Raw genomic sequence first — 18,059 nt, 5'->3', positions numbered from 1 at the left:
ATTTGCTTTTAGTGATCAATCGTTTATGATTTTTCGATTGTAGCTAAATATCACGATTCTTATAATAAATGTAATGGAGACGTTTTTCTTATAGGGATCAGTACTTTGAAATATTCTAACTTGACTTTGAAATATTTTAACTTGTCTCTTGCAGTTTGTTAAATGCTTTGATTTAAAATAAATGAAAAGGCAAATAAATATAATTTTAGAGGCTTCCAACCTTGTTTATTAAAGAAAGCTATGAATTCTTCTTGGTCTAACATTTAAAGAAAGACCATGACTATGTTTACAAACTACCTTAATTTTTATTTTTGGATTTTATTTGATCATTTTTTTGGTCATAATTATGGAACATGTAATCATAATTGTCTAAATAAATTTACAAAGTCAAGCTGAACCAAACTTTGATCTAAAACAAATAAATATTGAGCTCCAATATGTGTGATGTTTAATCATGAAATAACTTCAATTTTTTTAAACAACCATTATTTTTACCATCACTATGCGAATAGTTAAATAAAAGCATCAAACAGTACAAAGAGCTAATATTATTGAGTTAAAAGGTTTTTTTTTTGTATATAACAAGATGACAATTAAAAGATGGAGAGTAATCAAAGAGAAAACAATTATTGCATTTTTGTGTGTGTTTTCATTCTAAAACCCAAACTATAATGAGATTTCAAATCAGGTTTAATCCCAAAAGCATAAAGAGACAGAGCAGTAACAATTGACCTCTTTTTTGGGTCAATACAGTATTAATTCAAATGCATTTTCTATGCAAAAATGCGCAAACAAAAACACAAAAATATTGGACAAAGTATGTTGGGACCATTTCTTGAAGGTGAGAACTGCCCGTCTGACGTAGTGGTATAACATTTTACAGCTGCCTCGTCTACAGAGTCTCATTCATTTCACTTTTCTACTGTACACTGTGCTCAACGTAGTGAATTCAATACTATGGCAAACAGACTACACTACTACCAGCTCCAGCATGCTTGGACCGAAATATTTTTGTATCCAGGCGCCTCTGAAAATTTAAGTGACGTTTCACAAAAGACAGCCAATAGGAGATCGTCTTCTATTAGGACAATGAAAAGTCTCTGACCAATCAGAAGAGGCGCAGAAAGGGCGCTGCCCAATGGCGTACGAGTCCCGCCGAGAGTAATGTTGAGTGAGCAGAAGACTGAAGACACTGCGTATCGCCTATGTTCCCTCATACACAGCCATTGCAGAGCATTGAGATCCAGCCATAGTCAATAGGTAAGTATTATCCAAACGAATATTTCAAGTTTCGGAAATTGCCAGAATAACAATAACACGTCTTTATATTTTAGTTATGTGCTTGACATGGTTCATTTTAAACATTTGACTGATTTTAAACCATTTTAATGCAGAAAAACGTTGGAAAATAACATGAAAAAAAAGAAAGCCGGCGAAAAGCAGGTTTACATTACATTAACTGACTGGGAGTGTAGAGTAGACGCTCTGTTAACAAAAAAAGAATGGAGAAAATGAATGTTAAACCTTTAACTAAAATCGACGAAAAACGACCATTTTGTCAAATAAGAAAAATTTAAAAAAATACTACCGAGGCGTTTTGACAAAATGAGATCAAATCAAATAGCGGTTATCGCGTAAAAAATCCAGAATGTCTGGCGTACAATGCATTCATCGACAATGGCAGGAGACTCACCGTTAGCTAGCCATTGGCATTGCAGTGCATTGCGAAGCTGAATGCCTGTCATGTGTGAGTGCGGGTCGGGATTTAAACACGAAATTTGACCGAAAACGAGGGGGAAAATGAACAAAGCCTCGAAATGTACACGGATACGTGCTTGTTTCCCCCACTTAACCCGTCGAGACTTTGCAAAAAATAATACGCCGACATCTGCGCTTTACTGTAATGGCTGACTGTATTCGCATAGGAAACAAGGCAAGCGAGGCAAATGACAGAGGCGCAGTTCACTTCAACTTTTTCTAACCCGCTTTTCCCGGGAGTCGAACCCGTAACTGTGAAATATAACGACGGCAAAAGAAAGAGCCATCTTCTGGGAATCGAAAGACACCTCGCGGGGATTTTTCCGATGCGTTTAAAGGTGTTAAATCGGGCGTTGAAATGAAGTAGTCGCCGCGGTCGCTCTGCCCTCTATTGCATGCAGTGCGCTGACACAAAGAGAAGGAGCCATATTCTCCATGTTAGTGGATGAAGACGAGCGGCCATTAGGAGCTCATAGAAACCCAGTCAGTAGCACAGCCGCTCATAGACACAGCACAGACCCAATGTATTACTATAGAAGGCGGTTAGAGCAATAGGAATCAACCGGGGAAATATTTTTGTCAAGATCGCCGGCTTTTCGCACGTCTCGCTGGCGTCGCAAAGCGAACAGGGAGGCGGGTGGAGACATTTGAGGGGGACTTTCTTTCATGAAGAAGGCATTCTCACAAAATGGAAGAAGAAATATTGCCGTCGTTGTTGACCTCCTTTTTCCTCAACGAGAGCCTATGCGCCATTACTACTTCGCTCGACGCCGCTAACTTGGGGAGTTACAGTAGCGTTTCATGGGGGAAAATAAAGGAAAAATAATTGTTTTTTTTAAATAAAGTTGCATTCAATTAAAAAAATGTATTTTTTTTTACAAAATAATACATAATCGACACTTTTAAAAAGAACATTTTACCACATTAGAATGCAGTTTTGAGTGTTGTATTTTCAATAAAAACCTCAGTTTTTGCTTTTTTGTGTCATTTTTGTGTCAAAGTTGTGTATTTTAAATACATTTTAACCTTAATTGATAAAAACAGTTCTTAGGAGGGTTTTTTAACGCATAAGAAGTAGTTTTCCCCAAACATTTTGAGCTTTTTGTTATTTTTTTTTAGCAGAACTGTTTCCTTTTAGTCTCTTCACTCTGACCACATATAGCGCTTGTGTTTATGTTTTTGAGTTCAACTGAGGGGAAGTTTAGCTTTTAAGAAAAGTATTTTTAAAATATATATTTTTTTATTTTTGGAAAATTGGAATAAAAAAAAAGAAGCTGATCATTTGGACAGATTTGCACAAAACATAGATTATATTGTCCATTTTTTAGCAGTTTTCTTTTCTTTTTGTTAGCTAGTCTTAACTTATTTAATGATGCCACAATCTGTTAACGTCACTAGGAAGACATGAGATGTCCTCATTGTGTGGAACTTGGTCTGATTGGTTGATAGGAACAGTTAACTAATTTATTTGTATTTATAACTGAAAGGGATGACGCATGTTTGAAAGATCTGGCTTTTTGGATTTCTTATTTTTAGCCAATTAAAATGTAACATACAGTTTAAAAATAAAAATGTGTGTGTCTAGATACTTTGAAGATGGGGAAAGATCCGACTAAGCCGAGGGGGAAGATGTCCTCCTATGCCTACTTTGTCCAGACTTGCAGGGAGGAGCACAAGAAGAAGCACCCCGATGCCTCGGTGAACTTTGCCGAGTTCTCCAAGAAGTGCTCTGAGCGATGGAAGGTAATCTAAAATAGGCTTTCCGATTGTTGACACAACAGCAGCAGCAGCAGCAGCAGCATTAACTCCAAACCAGGAACAGAAGGCTGGATTGCAACACGCCTACCTTTCTGGTTTCAGACAATGTCCGCCAAGGAGAAGGGCAAATTTGAGGACATGGCCAGACAGGACAAGGTGCGATATGATCGGGAGATGATGAGCTATGTTCCAGCTAAAGGAGCCAAGACGAAGAAGTTCAAGGACCCCAACGCCCCCAAGAGACCCCCGTAAGGATGACAAGCCGGCGGTCAACTTTTAGAGCTGAATTTGAGCATTTCATTTAAAGTTGTTTTTGTTTGTTTTTTTCGCCCCCAGATCCGCTTTCTTCATCTTTTGCTCGGAGTTCCGCCCGAAGGTGAAAGGCGAGAGCCCCGGCCTGACAATTGGTGACGTTGCCAAGAGACTGGGCGAGATGTGGAACAGCACCTCGGCGGAGGACAAACAACCCTACGAGAAGAAAGCGGCCAAGCTGAAGGAGAAGTACGGAAAGGTAAAGCAGCCGCTGGCTTAGGGCGTTCGGTCTCTGAAAGTACCCTCATTTCACCTTTTTCTTTTTTGTGTTTTTGTTGCGTTTCCCCTCTCCTCATCAGGACATTGCTGCTTACCGCGCTAAGGGTAAAACAGGTGGTGGGGCTCCGGCAAAAGCCCCCGCCAAGGTTGAGAAGAAGATGGACGACGACGATGATGACGACGACGACGACGAGGAGGAAGAGGAGGATGATGATGATGAGGATGACGAGTAGACAGCCAGTGCAGTCATTTTCTTGTTTGTAAAGCATTTAATCCCCTTGTACACTTCACTTACTGAAAGAAAATACATTAGTTCCTAAGGGGGTTTAAAAAAAATGCCAACAAAAGGCTGTGTATATCAGTTGTTTTTATGCTGTACAGTTTTGTTTTTTTCTTTCTTTCTCTTTTTGTATAGTTAACACTACACAGTATTGTGTTGGTATCTCTCTGCCAGTCTTATTTTTTTTCCCCCAGTGGTAGTTCCTAGACCACTATCCTGCCTGGTACAGTGTAAAGGGGTGGGCTTACAGTATTTCCCTTAGCTAGCAGTGCACAGCACACAAAAAAAAGTTAGACCTGAGTGTTTCTTTTTTTCTTCCTCTTTTTTTTTTTTCTTGTGTGTTTTTATTCTAAATAACATTATCAAAATTGAAGTATCACAGTTATTTTACTGATCTTTATGTACCACTGTAATCGCAAAAAAAAAATAATAATAATAAAAAAAACTTGTTTATTGTTAAAAATTTAAATTGCTTCTGATGTCAATAAACATTTTTTTTTAAATAATTTGTGTCGGCTTGGTGAATGAAATCCGGAGGACAGTTTTTAAAGGTTTTTGTAAATGAATTTGTGTTCAAACTTTTTTAATTTTGAGGCTTTGTTTTCCTGTAGGTCAATGGTGGGAAAACGTCGGACAGTGAAGGCCTTGATGAGCAGTTTTTGTGAAGCATGACTCATCACAACTGTCTGTCCTGTATTTTTAGCTCACTGGAGTAGTATGCAAACATGGTCAGTAGTGAAACTCGTCCGAGTGGAGTGGAAGTAGTAAAGTTAGCTGCAGATACTCCAGATTGGTTCCATCCAGGGCAAAAAAGAAAAGCCATTTATATAAGAAGGATTATGTGCTTTGAAATCCCTGTGACATAAGTATATGGGTAGTCAGTACAAAACAGGAAAACAGTCGGCACACACTTCTCGCAGCCGCAAAGCCTCATGGGAGCTGCTGCTGAGGGAGCGGGTTATTGACTCTTGGCCTGGCGCTCAACCGGCAGCACAAACATGTCGAAAAGACTCAGCAGGGCAAATTTACAAGGTTGCATCTTCTCCTGTGCTGTGTCTCTCCAGCTATGTGACGAGATCAGCCTTGGCCTCCTGAAGAAGCCGTGATATCAAGTAGGCCAAAGGACGGGCCCAAACGGGGCAGGGGCTGACCTCTGCACTGCTGTGATAAAAGCTCAGTGTGACCCTGAATGTGGCATGGCCGCTTCCTCTCCCTGATCCTTCTTCACACTTTGAAATTTAGAATCCGCTGCATTTGGGAAATTCCCCCCATGAATCATCTCATTGGATACGTTGGCTGTTCATATCTGCCAATGGACGCTCCTCCAAACTGCATGAGCTGCACACAGAGGACAGCTGGGAGCTGCTGTTTGTGCTGGTTTGTCACTTTCTTCTGTTTGTGTGAGCGGCGTGTTTGGTTGAGAGGGCCAAACACAGTAACTGCGTTTACGTTCACATGACTTGTGGAAGCTGGGCACTAGCACAATGTTGTCATTTACTGCCACAAATTCAAGCAGATGACTTTTCACAGTGGAGCTGCAGCAGTTCCCCTGTGGCAGCATTCAGCTGTTGATCCGTTTCTGTGAAGGCCTTTTCAGGCTACAAGTGCTCATCCCACTGTGTTGGACGGGCATGACCACACAGCGCCACTCCTGGGTCGAAAGCTCTTAATCCCAGTTGTTGTCCACACTCAGTATAACTGATCATTGGGCGACATCTAGCGGACACATCTGTAACTACATTGGTCTGAATCCATTCTTGGTTCTGTTCTCCCTGATCCCATGTTTTTTGAGAATTTTCCAAAGAATAAAGTGTACATTGTTGTACAATTCTAGGTCCAGGCAGAAATGTCAGATTTTTAGAACATCTTAAAATTACGGAGACCCTATAGGACATTGAAGGAAAAAAAATCTAATTTGAAAAAAACAACCTTTTTAGTAATTGGAGCTTTTTTCTTCTTCCTTGATGTCCCTTTTGTGGCTCAGTAGAAAACAAAGACATTAAATCAAAATTTATTTAAGAATTCATTACATTTATTCCACTTCCAAAAAAACAAAACAAACAAAAAGACATTTAGATTAACAGATTTTAAGCCCTTTAGCCAAAAAAAACTCAAGGGCTTGCCATCTTCAGAAGTTCTCTGATGACTCTGCTATTGTTAGCTGCATTAATGGTGGGTGGGAGGAGGAGTACAGGGATCTTGTGGATAAATTTGTGAGATGGTCTGGAGAAAACAACCTGCTGCTGAATGTGGAAAAGAGAGAGAGATGGTGATGGACTTCAGGAAGAAACCACCAGCTTACCGGCCTCTCAGCATCTTTGGCAGAGAGGTGGCAGAGGTTGAGGAGAACAAGTACTTGGGAGTAACCATAGACAACAGACTGAGCTGGAAGAGCAATAGCACTGCTGTGTATAAGAAGGCCAGCAGCAGACTCCACTTCCTGAGGAGACTAAGGTCCTTCAACATGTGCAGCAAGATGCTTGAGATTTTTTACCAGTCTGTTGTGGCCAGCACTCTGTTCTTCTCGGTGGTCTGCTAGGGGGGGCAGCATATCTGCCAGGGACAGTAATGGACTGAGGAAACTGATCCGAAGAGCTTGCTCTGTAATTGGTTGTAAAATGGACACATTTGAATCTGTGATGGAGAGGAGGACTTTAAATAAGCTGGTATCCATCATGGATAATCCTGAGCATCCTCTCCATCCTGTACTGGATGGTCAGCGGAGCTCCTTCTCCAACAGGCTAAGGCAGCTTCGCTGTCACACAAACCGTTTCAGGAGATCTTTCATACCTCACTCCATTGGACTCTATAACTTGCCATCCATGTGCAATAGATAAAGTCATTTATGCTCTTTTTCTCTCCTGATGTGGCACGCAATACAACAGTTCTTTTCCACTGATGTTTCTTTCTGATTGATTGTTCTGGTTCTCTGTTGTCGTCTATTGTGTGTATGTTTGTATCTTGAGCCTAACGCCGACGCTGCAACAACTGAATTTCCCAAGCTGGGATCAATAAAGTATCTTTATCTATCTTATCTTATCTATTTAATCTAAATTATTTAGTTAATATTTACTTAAAAATGTTATGTTTACTTAAAAAAGTCCTAAAAATAATATAGATAGCTTCATATTTTGGTACAATGCTAGCATCTACTGGGTTTAATATTTTTCCCCCCATAAATCCCACATTAAAAAATAAAATAAATCCCTAAAGAGCTAAACTATCCTATGTAAATATGTGCTATTATTCAATAAATGATGATCACTTCGATGTAAACATTTTTTTTTGATTATTCTTTCCTTAAAACTCTGTAAAATATGGTGGAATTGGGAAAGTAATCTTTGCTGCTTAAAGGAAAAAACGACGTGTTCTGAACACAAAATTCAGGTGCGACATCTCCAAATATTAGAGGTACACTGGGATTGTTTCATCTGCTTTGCTTCTTTTGTGACATGCTTTGAGGTAAATTAGATGTGCTAACTCTATTTTTGGATGAAATCTTCTCTGGCTGTTTTCTTCATCCCGGTGACAGCAAGAATATGTAATCACTGTCAAACGTCAGTGTAACCTCGACACACTCATCAGTGCCTCTGTCTGCCTCATGGTCACTGCTTGATGAAGGCCCAAGAAATGAAACGAGTATGATGAGATGCAGACCTTTATAGAAGAAATAACACATTTATTTGTCTTTTAGGGTTACTACTGGAGTGACTTGTTTTTTTTTCCACTGTTCTATTTCCTGAGACATATTCCTGTGTGCAAATATTAACACTGACAGCATGGTGGCTTGACACATCATACTTGCAATGCTCAAAAAAATCTCTTTGCCTTGATGACTGTTAGCTGCTTAAAATAGACATCACAGCCTCATTTGCATTTCTTGTTACTACAACAGTTGGTCCTTGCCATTCTCAGATTATAACAAGGTGTTGCTCCTCCTTATTGTATCAATCCTTTGTTTCTGTTACTGGCACCAGATTCAAAATGAGCATCATTTATTTGGAAAAAATTAAGGGTTTTGATGCCAGGATTTGTCCTTTTGTGCTCTTAGTGATTAATTAGATGTTCTCTCTTTTTCAAACACAAGGTATTGTTAATTTAACTAAAGATGTCTTCCACAGTCCTATGGTCTGTATTTTCATTTGTCTGGGTTTGAGCAGTCTCAACCATCAATCCAGTTTGCTGAATTCCATTTTGGAGTCGTGGAGGTGCTGGAGCCTATCCCAGCTACTGAAGGGCAAAGGCGGGCAGCTATCCAGTCGCTCACAGGGCCACACGTGCAAATTAGGGTCACCAGTAAACTTTTAAGAATGTTTTTGAACTGTGGGAGAAAGCTGGGGTACCTTGAGAAAACCCTCACACGTACAAATGCCACACAAAAGGTTTCGAACCAGGGTCTCACTGTGAGGCCAGAGTGCTGATCACTATACCTAAAGCCTAAAACTCTAAATGAACAACTGATCAGCAGCAGAAAGTCAAAAATGCTCTTGGTAAACACATTTTTCAAGAACGTCCTCAAAACAGCAGGTTTGAAACAGGCCAGTTGAGTTGTTTTGCTCTTCCTTGATGAAAACAGGACCTTGGAGATTTAGCAGACGGCAATGACATGGTCACCACACGGGTGAGGTTTGGTAACAAACTGCTGAGCACAGATTTGAGAAATCTAGCGGCCACCACTTGGAGACGGCAAGTGGTTGAACTGCTGTCTGTGTTGTGGGATTCAAGTGGTTTTAATAACCAAAATCATAAAGACATCAATAAACAAAAAAACATTTGCTATCTTATGTATCCACATAGAACAGGAATAGAGTTCTGAAGGATGTGGAGCTGGACGCTTTGTGAAAATCATTCCCAAGCAGGACACTGAAGTTTGCAAGGAGTTAAAGAAAAAAAGACCTGTCAATGAACAAATTCCACTTTGTCCCGGCAGTTTTGACCTTCTGCGCATTCCATAAACGTTTTAACTCCAAGGAGAGCAGTGGGGTCCACAGCATTAAGAACACCTGAAGCACATGAGTTCAACAAAACGTCAACGTTAGAACCAGAGATATCATAAAATCTAATCTTGTGATATTCTCCACAGGGGCAGCAGAAAGGTCAAGTATGATCAGACAAAGCAACAAAAAACTCCAAAACATCTAAATATTGACAGTCATTAATGAGCAGGTTTCAAAGATGGCACACAGTTCGTCTGCAGTTCTTTCATAGACATCATCCACATGCATATTAACCTCATCTGTAGCTGAATATCAGTCAAAGTCTGTGCAGACAACTGAAAGCATCTCTGTAAATTCTTCAATAAAGCATTTGCAGTGTTGGATTATGAAACAATGAAGGAGACAGTTTATCTCTATTTTTAAGGGTACAAATCTCAATGACAGCCCGTGGGTAACCCTTTCATTTCTAATTAGGGCACAGACGTCTCCACTTTTCTAGTTTTTTTCCACATTTCTCACACAAAAGTAACAGTGGGTGGAGTGGATTCAGTTAGAACTGCATTGCCTGTGTTGCCGTCAAATCAAACTTTTAGTTAAAAAACCCAAATCCAGATCAACAGAGGAAGAGAATGAGTTGATAAAAGATGACTTATAAAAAAAAGAAAGATTGGACATTGAACAGAAAAACTTTTTGCAGGGCTTGACATTATTTGGTTACAATAAATGTAAATCAGATTGTGGTGATTAGATAGTTTAACTGTCCCTGTTGAATCATTGGTGACATTTGACATTTGCTACAGTATCGAGGCAGGATGCTCTCTCCAAAAGTCTCTGGTTTATAAGTTCTTTAATATGACTAAAACTCTAAGGAGTTAGTTAGGGTTGTTGGTTGTTGAGCTTGTTGTTGGGGTCAAGCCTGATGGGGTAACAACAGATCTTCACTGCAATTTTGTTGATATTTCCAAAGATTTCAAACCTTTGGAAACCTCTGGAAAACATTGATGTTTTCCAGGTTTCAGGTTCTTGTTTTTGCTCAAAAATGGTATTTCTAAGATAAATAAAGTTAGACTGGCATACATTCTCACTATTTTGAAAAACAACATTTAGATGTATGAATAAGGCCTAGTTTTAGATTTTATGAGGATTTATTACAATCAACCAACTTGTACTTGGATCATATTCTCATTTTGTTCATTTTGTTTTTTTCACTGTACTCAAAATAAATTACAATTACAGTAAGTACATACAAACTCAAAAATACAAACCATTTGCTTAGAACCAGCAAACAAAAAAATGACTTACTATATTCAATTTGAAGTAATTCTATATCTAACAGGTAACTTTTTTTAGGTATTTTATCCCTTTTGAATGCTTGTGTGGAACGCCTTGTTTCTCAAGTTTGATATATTTTCATTAGATTTCTTGTTAAGTAAAATTAACAGTTTTTCTTCTTAAGATTAGGGTTCTTTTCTTGTTTTGAGGAGACGCTTTTAGCATTGCTGGTCTTGGGGTGTGTAAGGGTGGTGTTTTTTTATTTATTTAATCCTTTTTCCAAATGACTGAAAAGTTAGTCAGAGGATTTAAAAGTTGTGTAAACTTCCCAAAATACAGGTTGGACCAGATTTAAATGTCAATTTTATTGTTTTTGTAAAATTATATGGGAATATAATTTCATATGGATGATTAAAGTTTTGTTGAATTATGTCAGATTTTTCCCCCTTTTTATCCTATTCAATTATCTAACTTTAACCGTAGCTCAGTTTTCAGCTTGTCAGTCTACTTTGTTGGAAATGGTACAGAATTAGATCTTTTTTATCCTGCAGAAAACAAACACAGGCCACTAAGATACAAAAATATCCCATTGATGTCGGCACGTCTTTCAACCTATCAACACATTTGCAGATCCCCCATGCCACAGTAGCTGATGCCCCCCTTTTACCCTCACAGATGCCGGCTGTGGCAACGATAACAGCCCACATGGTTGCTCTCATCTTTGGGATTTAAAAGCTGACACATTTTATTTTCCCAAAGGCAAGCTGGAACGTGGACTCATCAGAACACGTGTTCACACTCTTTCCTTGCTTGTATGCAGACAGCATGGTCACATTTCTCAGCTGGGTTTATACATAACTCATTTAACATATGAAGTAAACAAACTGCATCAAACAAAAACATAAAACATTTATTTTTCTTGCGCTTCATTGCTTTCCTGTGTGTAAAAATGTAATTTATGCACATAATTCTATTACAGGATAATATTTAGGACATGTAGAGGCTTAAACAAGCATTCTATAGCTGAAACTATTCTAGGGAATTTCACAAATTTGGTTTGTAGTGTATTTCAGCAATATATGGTGAGACGTGGGAGCATTATTAGATCTGCATGTGCAGCTGTTCCTTTTATCCCATCCTGAAGAATCCTTCCACTGGGTGGCACTGTCATAAAGGAAAACCCAGCACTCACTTCAGATTGAGCTGTCTTTTCCTAGAATCTGCAGAGCAGCTTTCCGTTTTCTACTCCCTCAGATGAGCTTTCAAGTTTGGCACTTTTAGGTGGGCTCAAACTTTTGTGATTGTGTTTCTTTGATTTCCTCTACAAAAAATGTTACATTTCTATGACATTGGAAAAGTCATACAGTGCTGTGAGTAGGAAATGAAAAAAAACCATATGTAATCAAAATATTGTCACATCACAGTTACTGCTTTATTGACATTATTTTTGAAAAACAGCTTAACAGATTTTGTCTTGTAAACTGTGAAGTAGGCAGTGGGTGGAAATACAACTGCCAAAGTCTTGTGAAATTAGATTTGTCCTCATGACTATTATTAGATGAGTCATTTCACTTTTGTTTTTACTTTTTAAACTGTCTATTTTTTAACCCTTGTGCTATCTTAGATGACCCCACCCTTACATTGAAGTGTTGTCCCTACCATGACAAAGGTGGATAAAGGTAGAAAGATTTCATGTAATCCATGGACACCAGTGAAGATCACAAATCATTGAAGAAAAAAGGTTCAGAGCAGCTAGTGGGTCTAGATGACCCAACTCCCAACGTTAAAGTGCCTAGGATAGCACAAGGGTTAACTTGTCTTTCAAATCCAAATTAGTGGAGTTTTCTAAAGCCAACTGTTGCAGTTTTGTGGCATGGTTTTAGCCGGTTTATCACATGTATTAACTAACACACTCATCTTCAATAAGGTCAATTGAAAATCTCAAGTTTAACTTACAAACCTTTTTTTTACTGTTAAAACAAATCATAATAGCAGGGGTAAAAAAATCACATTCATTTGAAATTTTGCCTATCAACCTATTTATGCTCACTGATGCATCACACTTGTCTGAACTTGTGAGACTCTCATCATAATGAAAGCTAAATCCCTACAGACAAGTGTGTCAGGTTTTGGATCGTTGCTGGCAGCCAGACAGTGGAATACTTGGATGTTACAGGACTAGGAAATGACCCACACAAAGCTGCTGGCCTAGTCCGATGCCAAATATTTCTTTCTGTGCTATTGGTTGAATAACAACAGTCTGAAAACAAAAAGCAGATTTATATGTTTATTTGAGTTGCCTTCTTAACTCTAAAAGAGGCAAATGTTGGTTCATGAATCCACCGTTAGGGCCTGATTCGTCGAGATGACCTGTGTGAATCTACTAATGACTCGTCCACCTGTTTGATTACCCACAATTCATCTGTCCATGAGACACAAAGCATCTTTTTTTCAGTATTTTAGTACACTTTACCTCATAGCTATGTGCTTCTTTAGTTGACACGTAAAAGAAGTTCTTGCTTGCATCTTTGGAGACATTTTTTTTCATCTGTTCCTCTGAAGGCACTCTGGAGCTTTAAGCTGCAGCTCTCCATAAGAAGGGCTGTTCGAACCCAAATGGCTGTAGGTCACGCTGTACTGTCAGTCTGTCACATTCAAACGTCATTCATCCTTCTCTGCTTCCCATCAGTTTGATGCTTCTTTGCTTTTACCTAGTGTTTGACAAGGAACACAATTGACAGAGTTGAGGTATTGCAATTAAAAAAATCAAGATTATAGAAGTTTTAGAAAGAAGGAAAATTATCTGATCTTTGTCAAATTGAAAAATCAACAGTCTGTGGTGAACTCTCTGGACTGCAGTTCCAATCATAGAAAGTTAGGGTGGACACCATTTACAGGCAGGACAGGAGGACCAGAGGCCTGAATTCTGGCCACTTTTTAGAAAACAGCAAGAAACAGAGACTGATAGAAATGCATGTTTTTAATTCCCGAAAGATAACATTTTGTCTTATTTGTTGAGGTTTTTCATCTTGTAAAATGTATCATGTCACACAAGACAAAAAATTACTTTCTGGGACCTAAAGGAATAAATAAAAATGTACTATTACTTTGAATATTTTCTACATCTTGTAAAACCATCTTTCCAGGTTGATTATTTCTGGGAAACCATTATTTTGGGGTTGATGGGAACGTGCGTTACATTCGGGCTCAAAGGACTTCTTGTCTTTTTTCTGCTAGTTTTTCTGTATTTTTTTATGCCTTCAGTAAAGAACGCTTCCTTGTCTGACAAAGGTTTAATAACCTTCAAATCGTAGCACAAAGCTTTAAAAACTCACTCCAAGGAAATTGTGTTTTTAGTGTTTTTAATATGTTCTTATGGGATTTTCTCATGATGGAAGACATGAATCAGGAAATGTAAGCTTAAAATTGCATTTTTGTGTATTTCTTTATTCAAATAGTTGTAAATCTGGAGCAGAAGAAAATCTGTTGTTTGAAAAAGAGCGTATTTGTGAAATACAAAAATACAATCCGCAGGCCGCAAGCTCCCTGCTCCGCTCCATTCCGATGCATCCACTTATAGATGACTAAATCCATGTACGTCTTTGTTTTCTTTATCTGAGCTGCTATCTGGCTCAAACTCTGAATGGCTGGCAAGCTCTGATAGTGCTCTCCATTTTTTGTACAGGTAAAATTAGGTCAGGGGTTGGAGGGGCTGTGAGCTAGTGGGAGAGAGTGTAAACAGTTGGATGATGGGAAGTGCGAGTGGACTTGCTCCGCGTCACAACTCAGAGGTGAATTGCTTGTGAACTCCTGCTGTTCTGCAGAAACTAGATGTCTTAGAAAAAGACAGAAGTTTTTTTTTATATTGGCTAAAACGACATAATCGTAACTAAAAGACCACTGGGAACACTTTTCAAAGAGATCAAAAGATGATCTGAGTGGGACTTTCAGTTTAACTTCAGGAGAAGCATAGCACCTTCCCTTGATGTATCAGGCTTGGAATGTCTGGTTTTTGCCAGCTTTCAGGTCACATGTATCAGAGCAGTAGACAGGACACCTGCTCAACTCTTCCAAAAACACATGTTGAGCTTCAGGGTTTGTCAGCGGGGTGCTTTCAAGCCTCTGACCAAAGCCTTTTGACTGTCAGTGCCTGTTCCACGGTCAGCTGATCGCTCTGTTGGACAATCGCTCTTCCCCTTAAGCACTGGCTGACACAGAGGCAGTGACAGAGTAAGCTGAAGTCCTGCCAGCTTCAAATTTGGCTGCTGCCACTGGTTACCATGCCACACAACATCTTTCAGTTGCCTTTGCTGATACCTGGCTAGTAGCCAGTAGTTTGGACTGCTAGCTTATTTAGGCTTCCTGCGATTGTTCTAGCTGTCATACAAAGTTTTCTTTCACGCTTGTCTTGTTAGTGGGGAAGGCAGAGGTCTTAAAGCTGCTGGACCAGTTTACTTTGGGTCTGCGTTGCCATTTTCAGTACTGATGACTAAAGCATTCGACTCTATTGATCCCTTAGGGAAAACACCCGTAGGAAAATTTAGAATCTTGAGGAACTAAAATAGAGCAAAGGTGGCATACAAGGAGTTACCTTAAAAAATAAATAAATAAATAAAATGAGAATGAAAATAGGTCAATGAGAAAAGAATATGTAAAGGGTAAAACAGATTAATTATTGCACAACTGAATGGACATTTCAGACTCCGTTTCTGATTTCCTCCTCCTTCCTGTATTCAATTAGTTGTAAAGTATGACGGGATGTAGAACAAAGGAGTATTTTTAATCTTCTGGTTCTTGTAGGACAGCAGTCTTGAAATTATTTTTATTAAAACATTTGGAATTTTTCTATTTCCTTTTTACTGTTGTTTTTTCTTCTTCTTTTTTTTAACACGAAGAATTGCTATGTAATTTTTACTGTGTGAAATCAGTCTTGCATCGACCTAGATTAAGCAATGCAAAGCCCTTTGAACAACTTTTCAAGCATCTTGTCAACCCTTGTTTGATTTTGGATACTTTGAAAGTCCCAGCAAGCTTCAGAAAAAAAGGTTGAGGATTTACAACTTGCCACAAAATGAAATAGCATTCACTGTAATGGTTAGTAGAGGTGAATATGTGCCAACAGGTCAGATTAGGAACTCTCCTAAATTGATGTCTTCTTTGTTGGATTTTGACAGATTTGGCAGATTAATTAATGGAATGGTAAACTTGAATCATCATGCTGATTAAAATGTCCAATCTGATTTAATATTGTAAAAATGCTGATGACCAAGCAGGAGATACTAGGTTTAACCCTTGTGCTGTCCTAGGCACTTTAACATGGGGCATTGGGTCATCTAGACCCACTAGACAGTGCTCTGAACCCTTTTTCTTCAATGATTTGTGATCTTCACTGGTGTCCATGGATTACATGAAATCTTTCCACCTTTATCCACCTTTGTCATGGTAGGGAGAACACGTCAATGTAAGGGTGGGGTCATCTATGATAGCACAAGGGTTAAGAATGCAACAGAATTCACCAGTTCAAATATGTTAAATATTTTGTGTGGATGAGCTCCCGTCTTTGGTCACAAAATGACTCAACAGATGTGTTGTGTGTTCACTTTGCAAGATTGAATTTTTTTTTCATTCATTTTCTTAACCGTTTTTCCCTTTCGGGGTCACGGGGCTGCCGGAGCCTATCCCGGCCACTTGAATTTCTTCATTAAATTTCTCCTGTTTTGTTGTTTTGGTTGAACCTGACAGCATCAGAAACCAGATGATGAAAGGATGAACTTCCACATTGATATCACCTTAGAATAAACTGATGCTTCTTGACTATGATGGACTTCAGTGAATTTTGTCTCAAATGCTCATCAGGTCCAAAAGTATAAAACATTGTGACAATACATACATATAATCTTAGAATATTTTCTAAGAACTTTTACTTTGTCTTGCTAGGAAATATTGTGTGTTTTTTGAAAATCACTGAAGAGAATATCCTTCAAGTTCAGCTTTATTTAACTGTAGTGAAACTATGGTACTGTTTCTGCACATTCCATTTGTGTGGTTAAGGAAAATTTTTTTTGAATATCAGTTAAATCTGGTAATTTTAAGGAAGAGAGGTAATTTTCTGTCAGTGACAGATGTTAAAAGTTGGGGCTGCATATAGTGTTCTAGCCTGAGTCTCACAGCAAGAAGGACTGGTTCTAATTCTAATCTGTGTGGAGTTTGTGAGTTCTTCTCATGCATGCGTGGGTTTTCTTTGGGCACTCCGGCTTCCTCCCACAGTCCAAAAACATGCTTCATAGGATTACTGGTGTCTGAGTGTGTGGCCCTGCAACAGACAGGTGACCTGTTTAGGGTGTACTTCACCTTTGCCCAACAGTAGCTGAGTTGGCTCCAGCATCCCTGAGCATGAATATATGTTACAAATGACTTGTTTCAATGTACCAGTGTTCATATATAATTGCATATGTCCCAGTCAATAAAATTGATTTAAAAAAGAAATTGCTTCATCGCATTACGGCTTGGGATCTTACAAAGCAGTTACTAATCTGACGTGGACAATCTCTCTTAATTCAGACTGTGCATTGCTTCCCTTATTTAATCTCTTTCTCTTATTTTTCCTACCAGCAGTTCATCCTGCAGTCAATCTGGTGACCACAGGAGAAACAATGAAACCACAAGAAATGATGATAATAAAGGTAATAAATTAGTAAAGTATAGGGGTGGGATTATATGAACTAGCTTCCCTTTTAAGCAATTAATCGAACTCCCTTCAACAAACTTAATTTTTCATGGTTGAAACGTATCATGTTCTATATGCAGATCAACGGATAGGTCTAATCATGATAAAGTAAAAATAATTCAATTAAATATGTATATGTATGCATTTGTATGTTTTCCAATCAGTTCATAAGTAATTATCCCAACTTTGACATATCTCTGTATAAATATTTCTGTTGTTTGTCTCCTTTAGTGTCATTTGTTTAGATTGCTTGAAATAAACTTCCAGTTCCTATCACAAAATTACTTATAACCCTGTTATTAACTTGTTTATAAGTGATGAACAATAGAAATGATCATTTATTTTTATAGGTAAATTTACCACAAAAAAACAGCCATATTTTAAAATAAGTCTGTTTTGTACCAAATTATTATTTTTTTAAATCCTATACATAAAGGAGACTTACATTTTCAACTGGTATTATGACACAGCGTCACTCAGCTGTGATGCACTTGAAGCATTGCTCCTTTCTTCATGAGGGAGGAGTGACTGGAATAAAGACGATCAAAAGAGGGGGAGGTGAAAAAGAAAATGGAGGGCTGTCAGAGCAGAAAGTGGCACCGCCTATTGTTGGCTCTAAAACAACAGCTGTGTGATCCACCCTGGTGAGGCTTTGTCCATGGCAGCATAACCCTACATGTGCCAGTGTCACCTGAGTGTAATTACTGGGGTGATTAGGCCCAGGACAAATCCTTGCTGCAGAAACGGAGCGAAGGAATGTTAGGACAAGGGCAGATGCTGGAACAGTTACAGGTTT

At 38.6% G+C, this 18,059-nt stretch overlaps 1 protein-coding gene across 1 annotated transcript; it reads left to right on the top strand.

Annotated features, from left to right (window-relative positions):
• Positions 1 to 1,106: 1,106 nt before the first annotated feature.
• Positions 1,107 to 4,833, top strand: hmgb1a (high mobility group box 1a). The gene is made up of 5 exons (XM_004076191.4): positions 1,107 to 1,260; positions 3,344 to 3,501; positions 3,619 to 3,764; positions 3,853 to 4,027; positions 4,128 to 4,833. The coding sequence occupies exons 2-5, from the start codon at positions 3,355 to 3,357 to the stop codon at positions 4,278 to 4,280; spliced, it is 621 nt and encodes a 206-aa protein (XP_004076239.1). The 5' UTR covers positions 1,107 to 1,260; positions 3,344 to 3,354; the 3' UTR covers positions 4,281 to 4,833.
• The last annotated feature ends 13,226 nt before the right edge of the window (positions 4,834 to 18,059 follow it).

This window comes from Oryzias latipes, chromosome 14, assembly GCF_053564925.1.
Source record: "Oryzias latipes strain Hd-rR chromosome 14, Olatipes_Hd-rR_3.1".
Classification (NCBI taxonomy): domain Eukaryota; kingdom Metazoa; phylum Chordata; class Actinopteri; order Beloniformes; family Adrianichthyidae; genus Oryzias; species Oryzias latipes.
The sequence above is the reverse complement of the archived record's forward strand: the minus strand, read 5'-3'. Positions and strand labels throughout refer to the sequence as shown.

What these genes read in the sequence shown, in the direction of transcription:
- hmgb1a (XM_004076191.4), top strand. Translation starts at nt 3,355, where the DNA reads ATGGGGAAAGATCCGACTAAGCCGAGGGGGAAGATGTCCTCCTATGCC. An exon ending in AGTGCTCTGAGCGATGGAAG is followed by an intron (nt 3,502 to 3,618) that starts GTAATCTAAAAT and finishes TTCTGGTTTCAG; the next exon opens with ACAATGTCCGCCAAGGAGAA. An exon ending in TGAAGGAGAAGTACGGAAAG is followed by an intron (nt 4,028 to 4,127) that starts GTAAAGCAGCCG and finishes TCTCCTCATCAG; the next exon opens with GACATTGCTGCTTACCGCGC.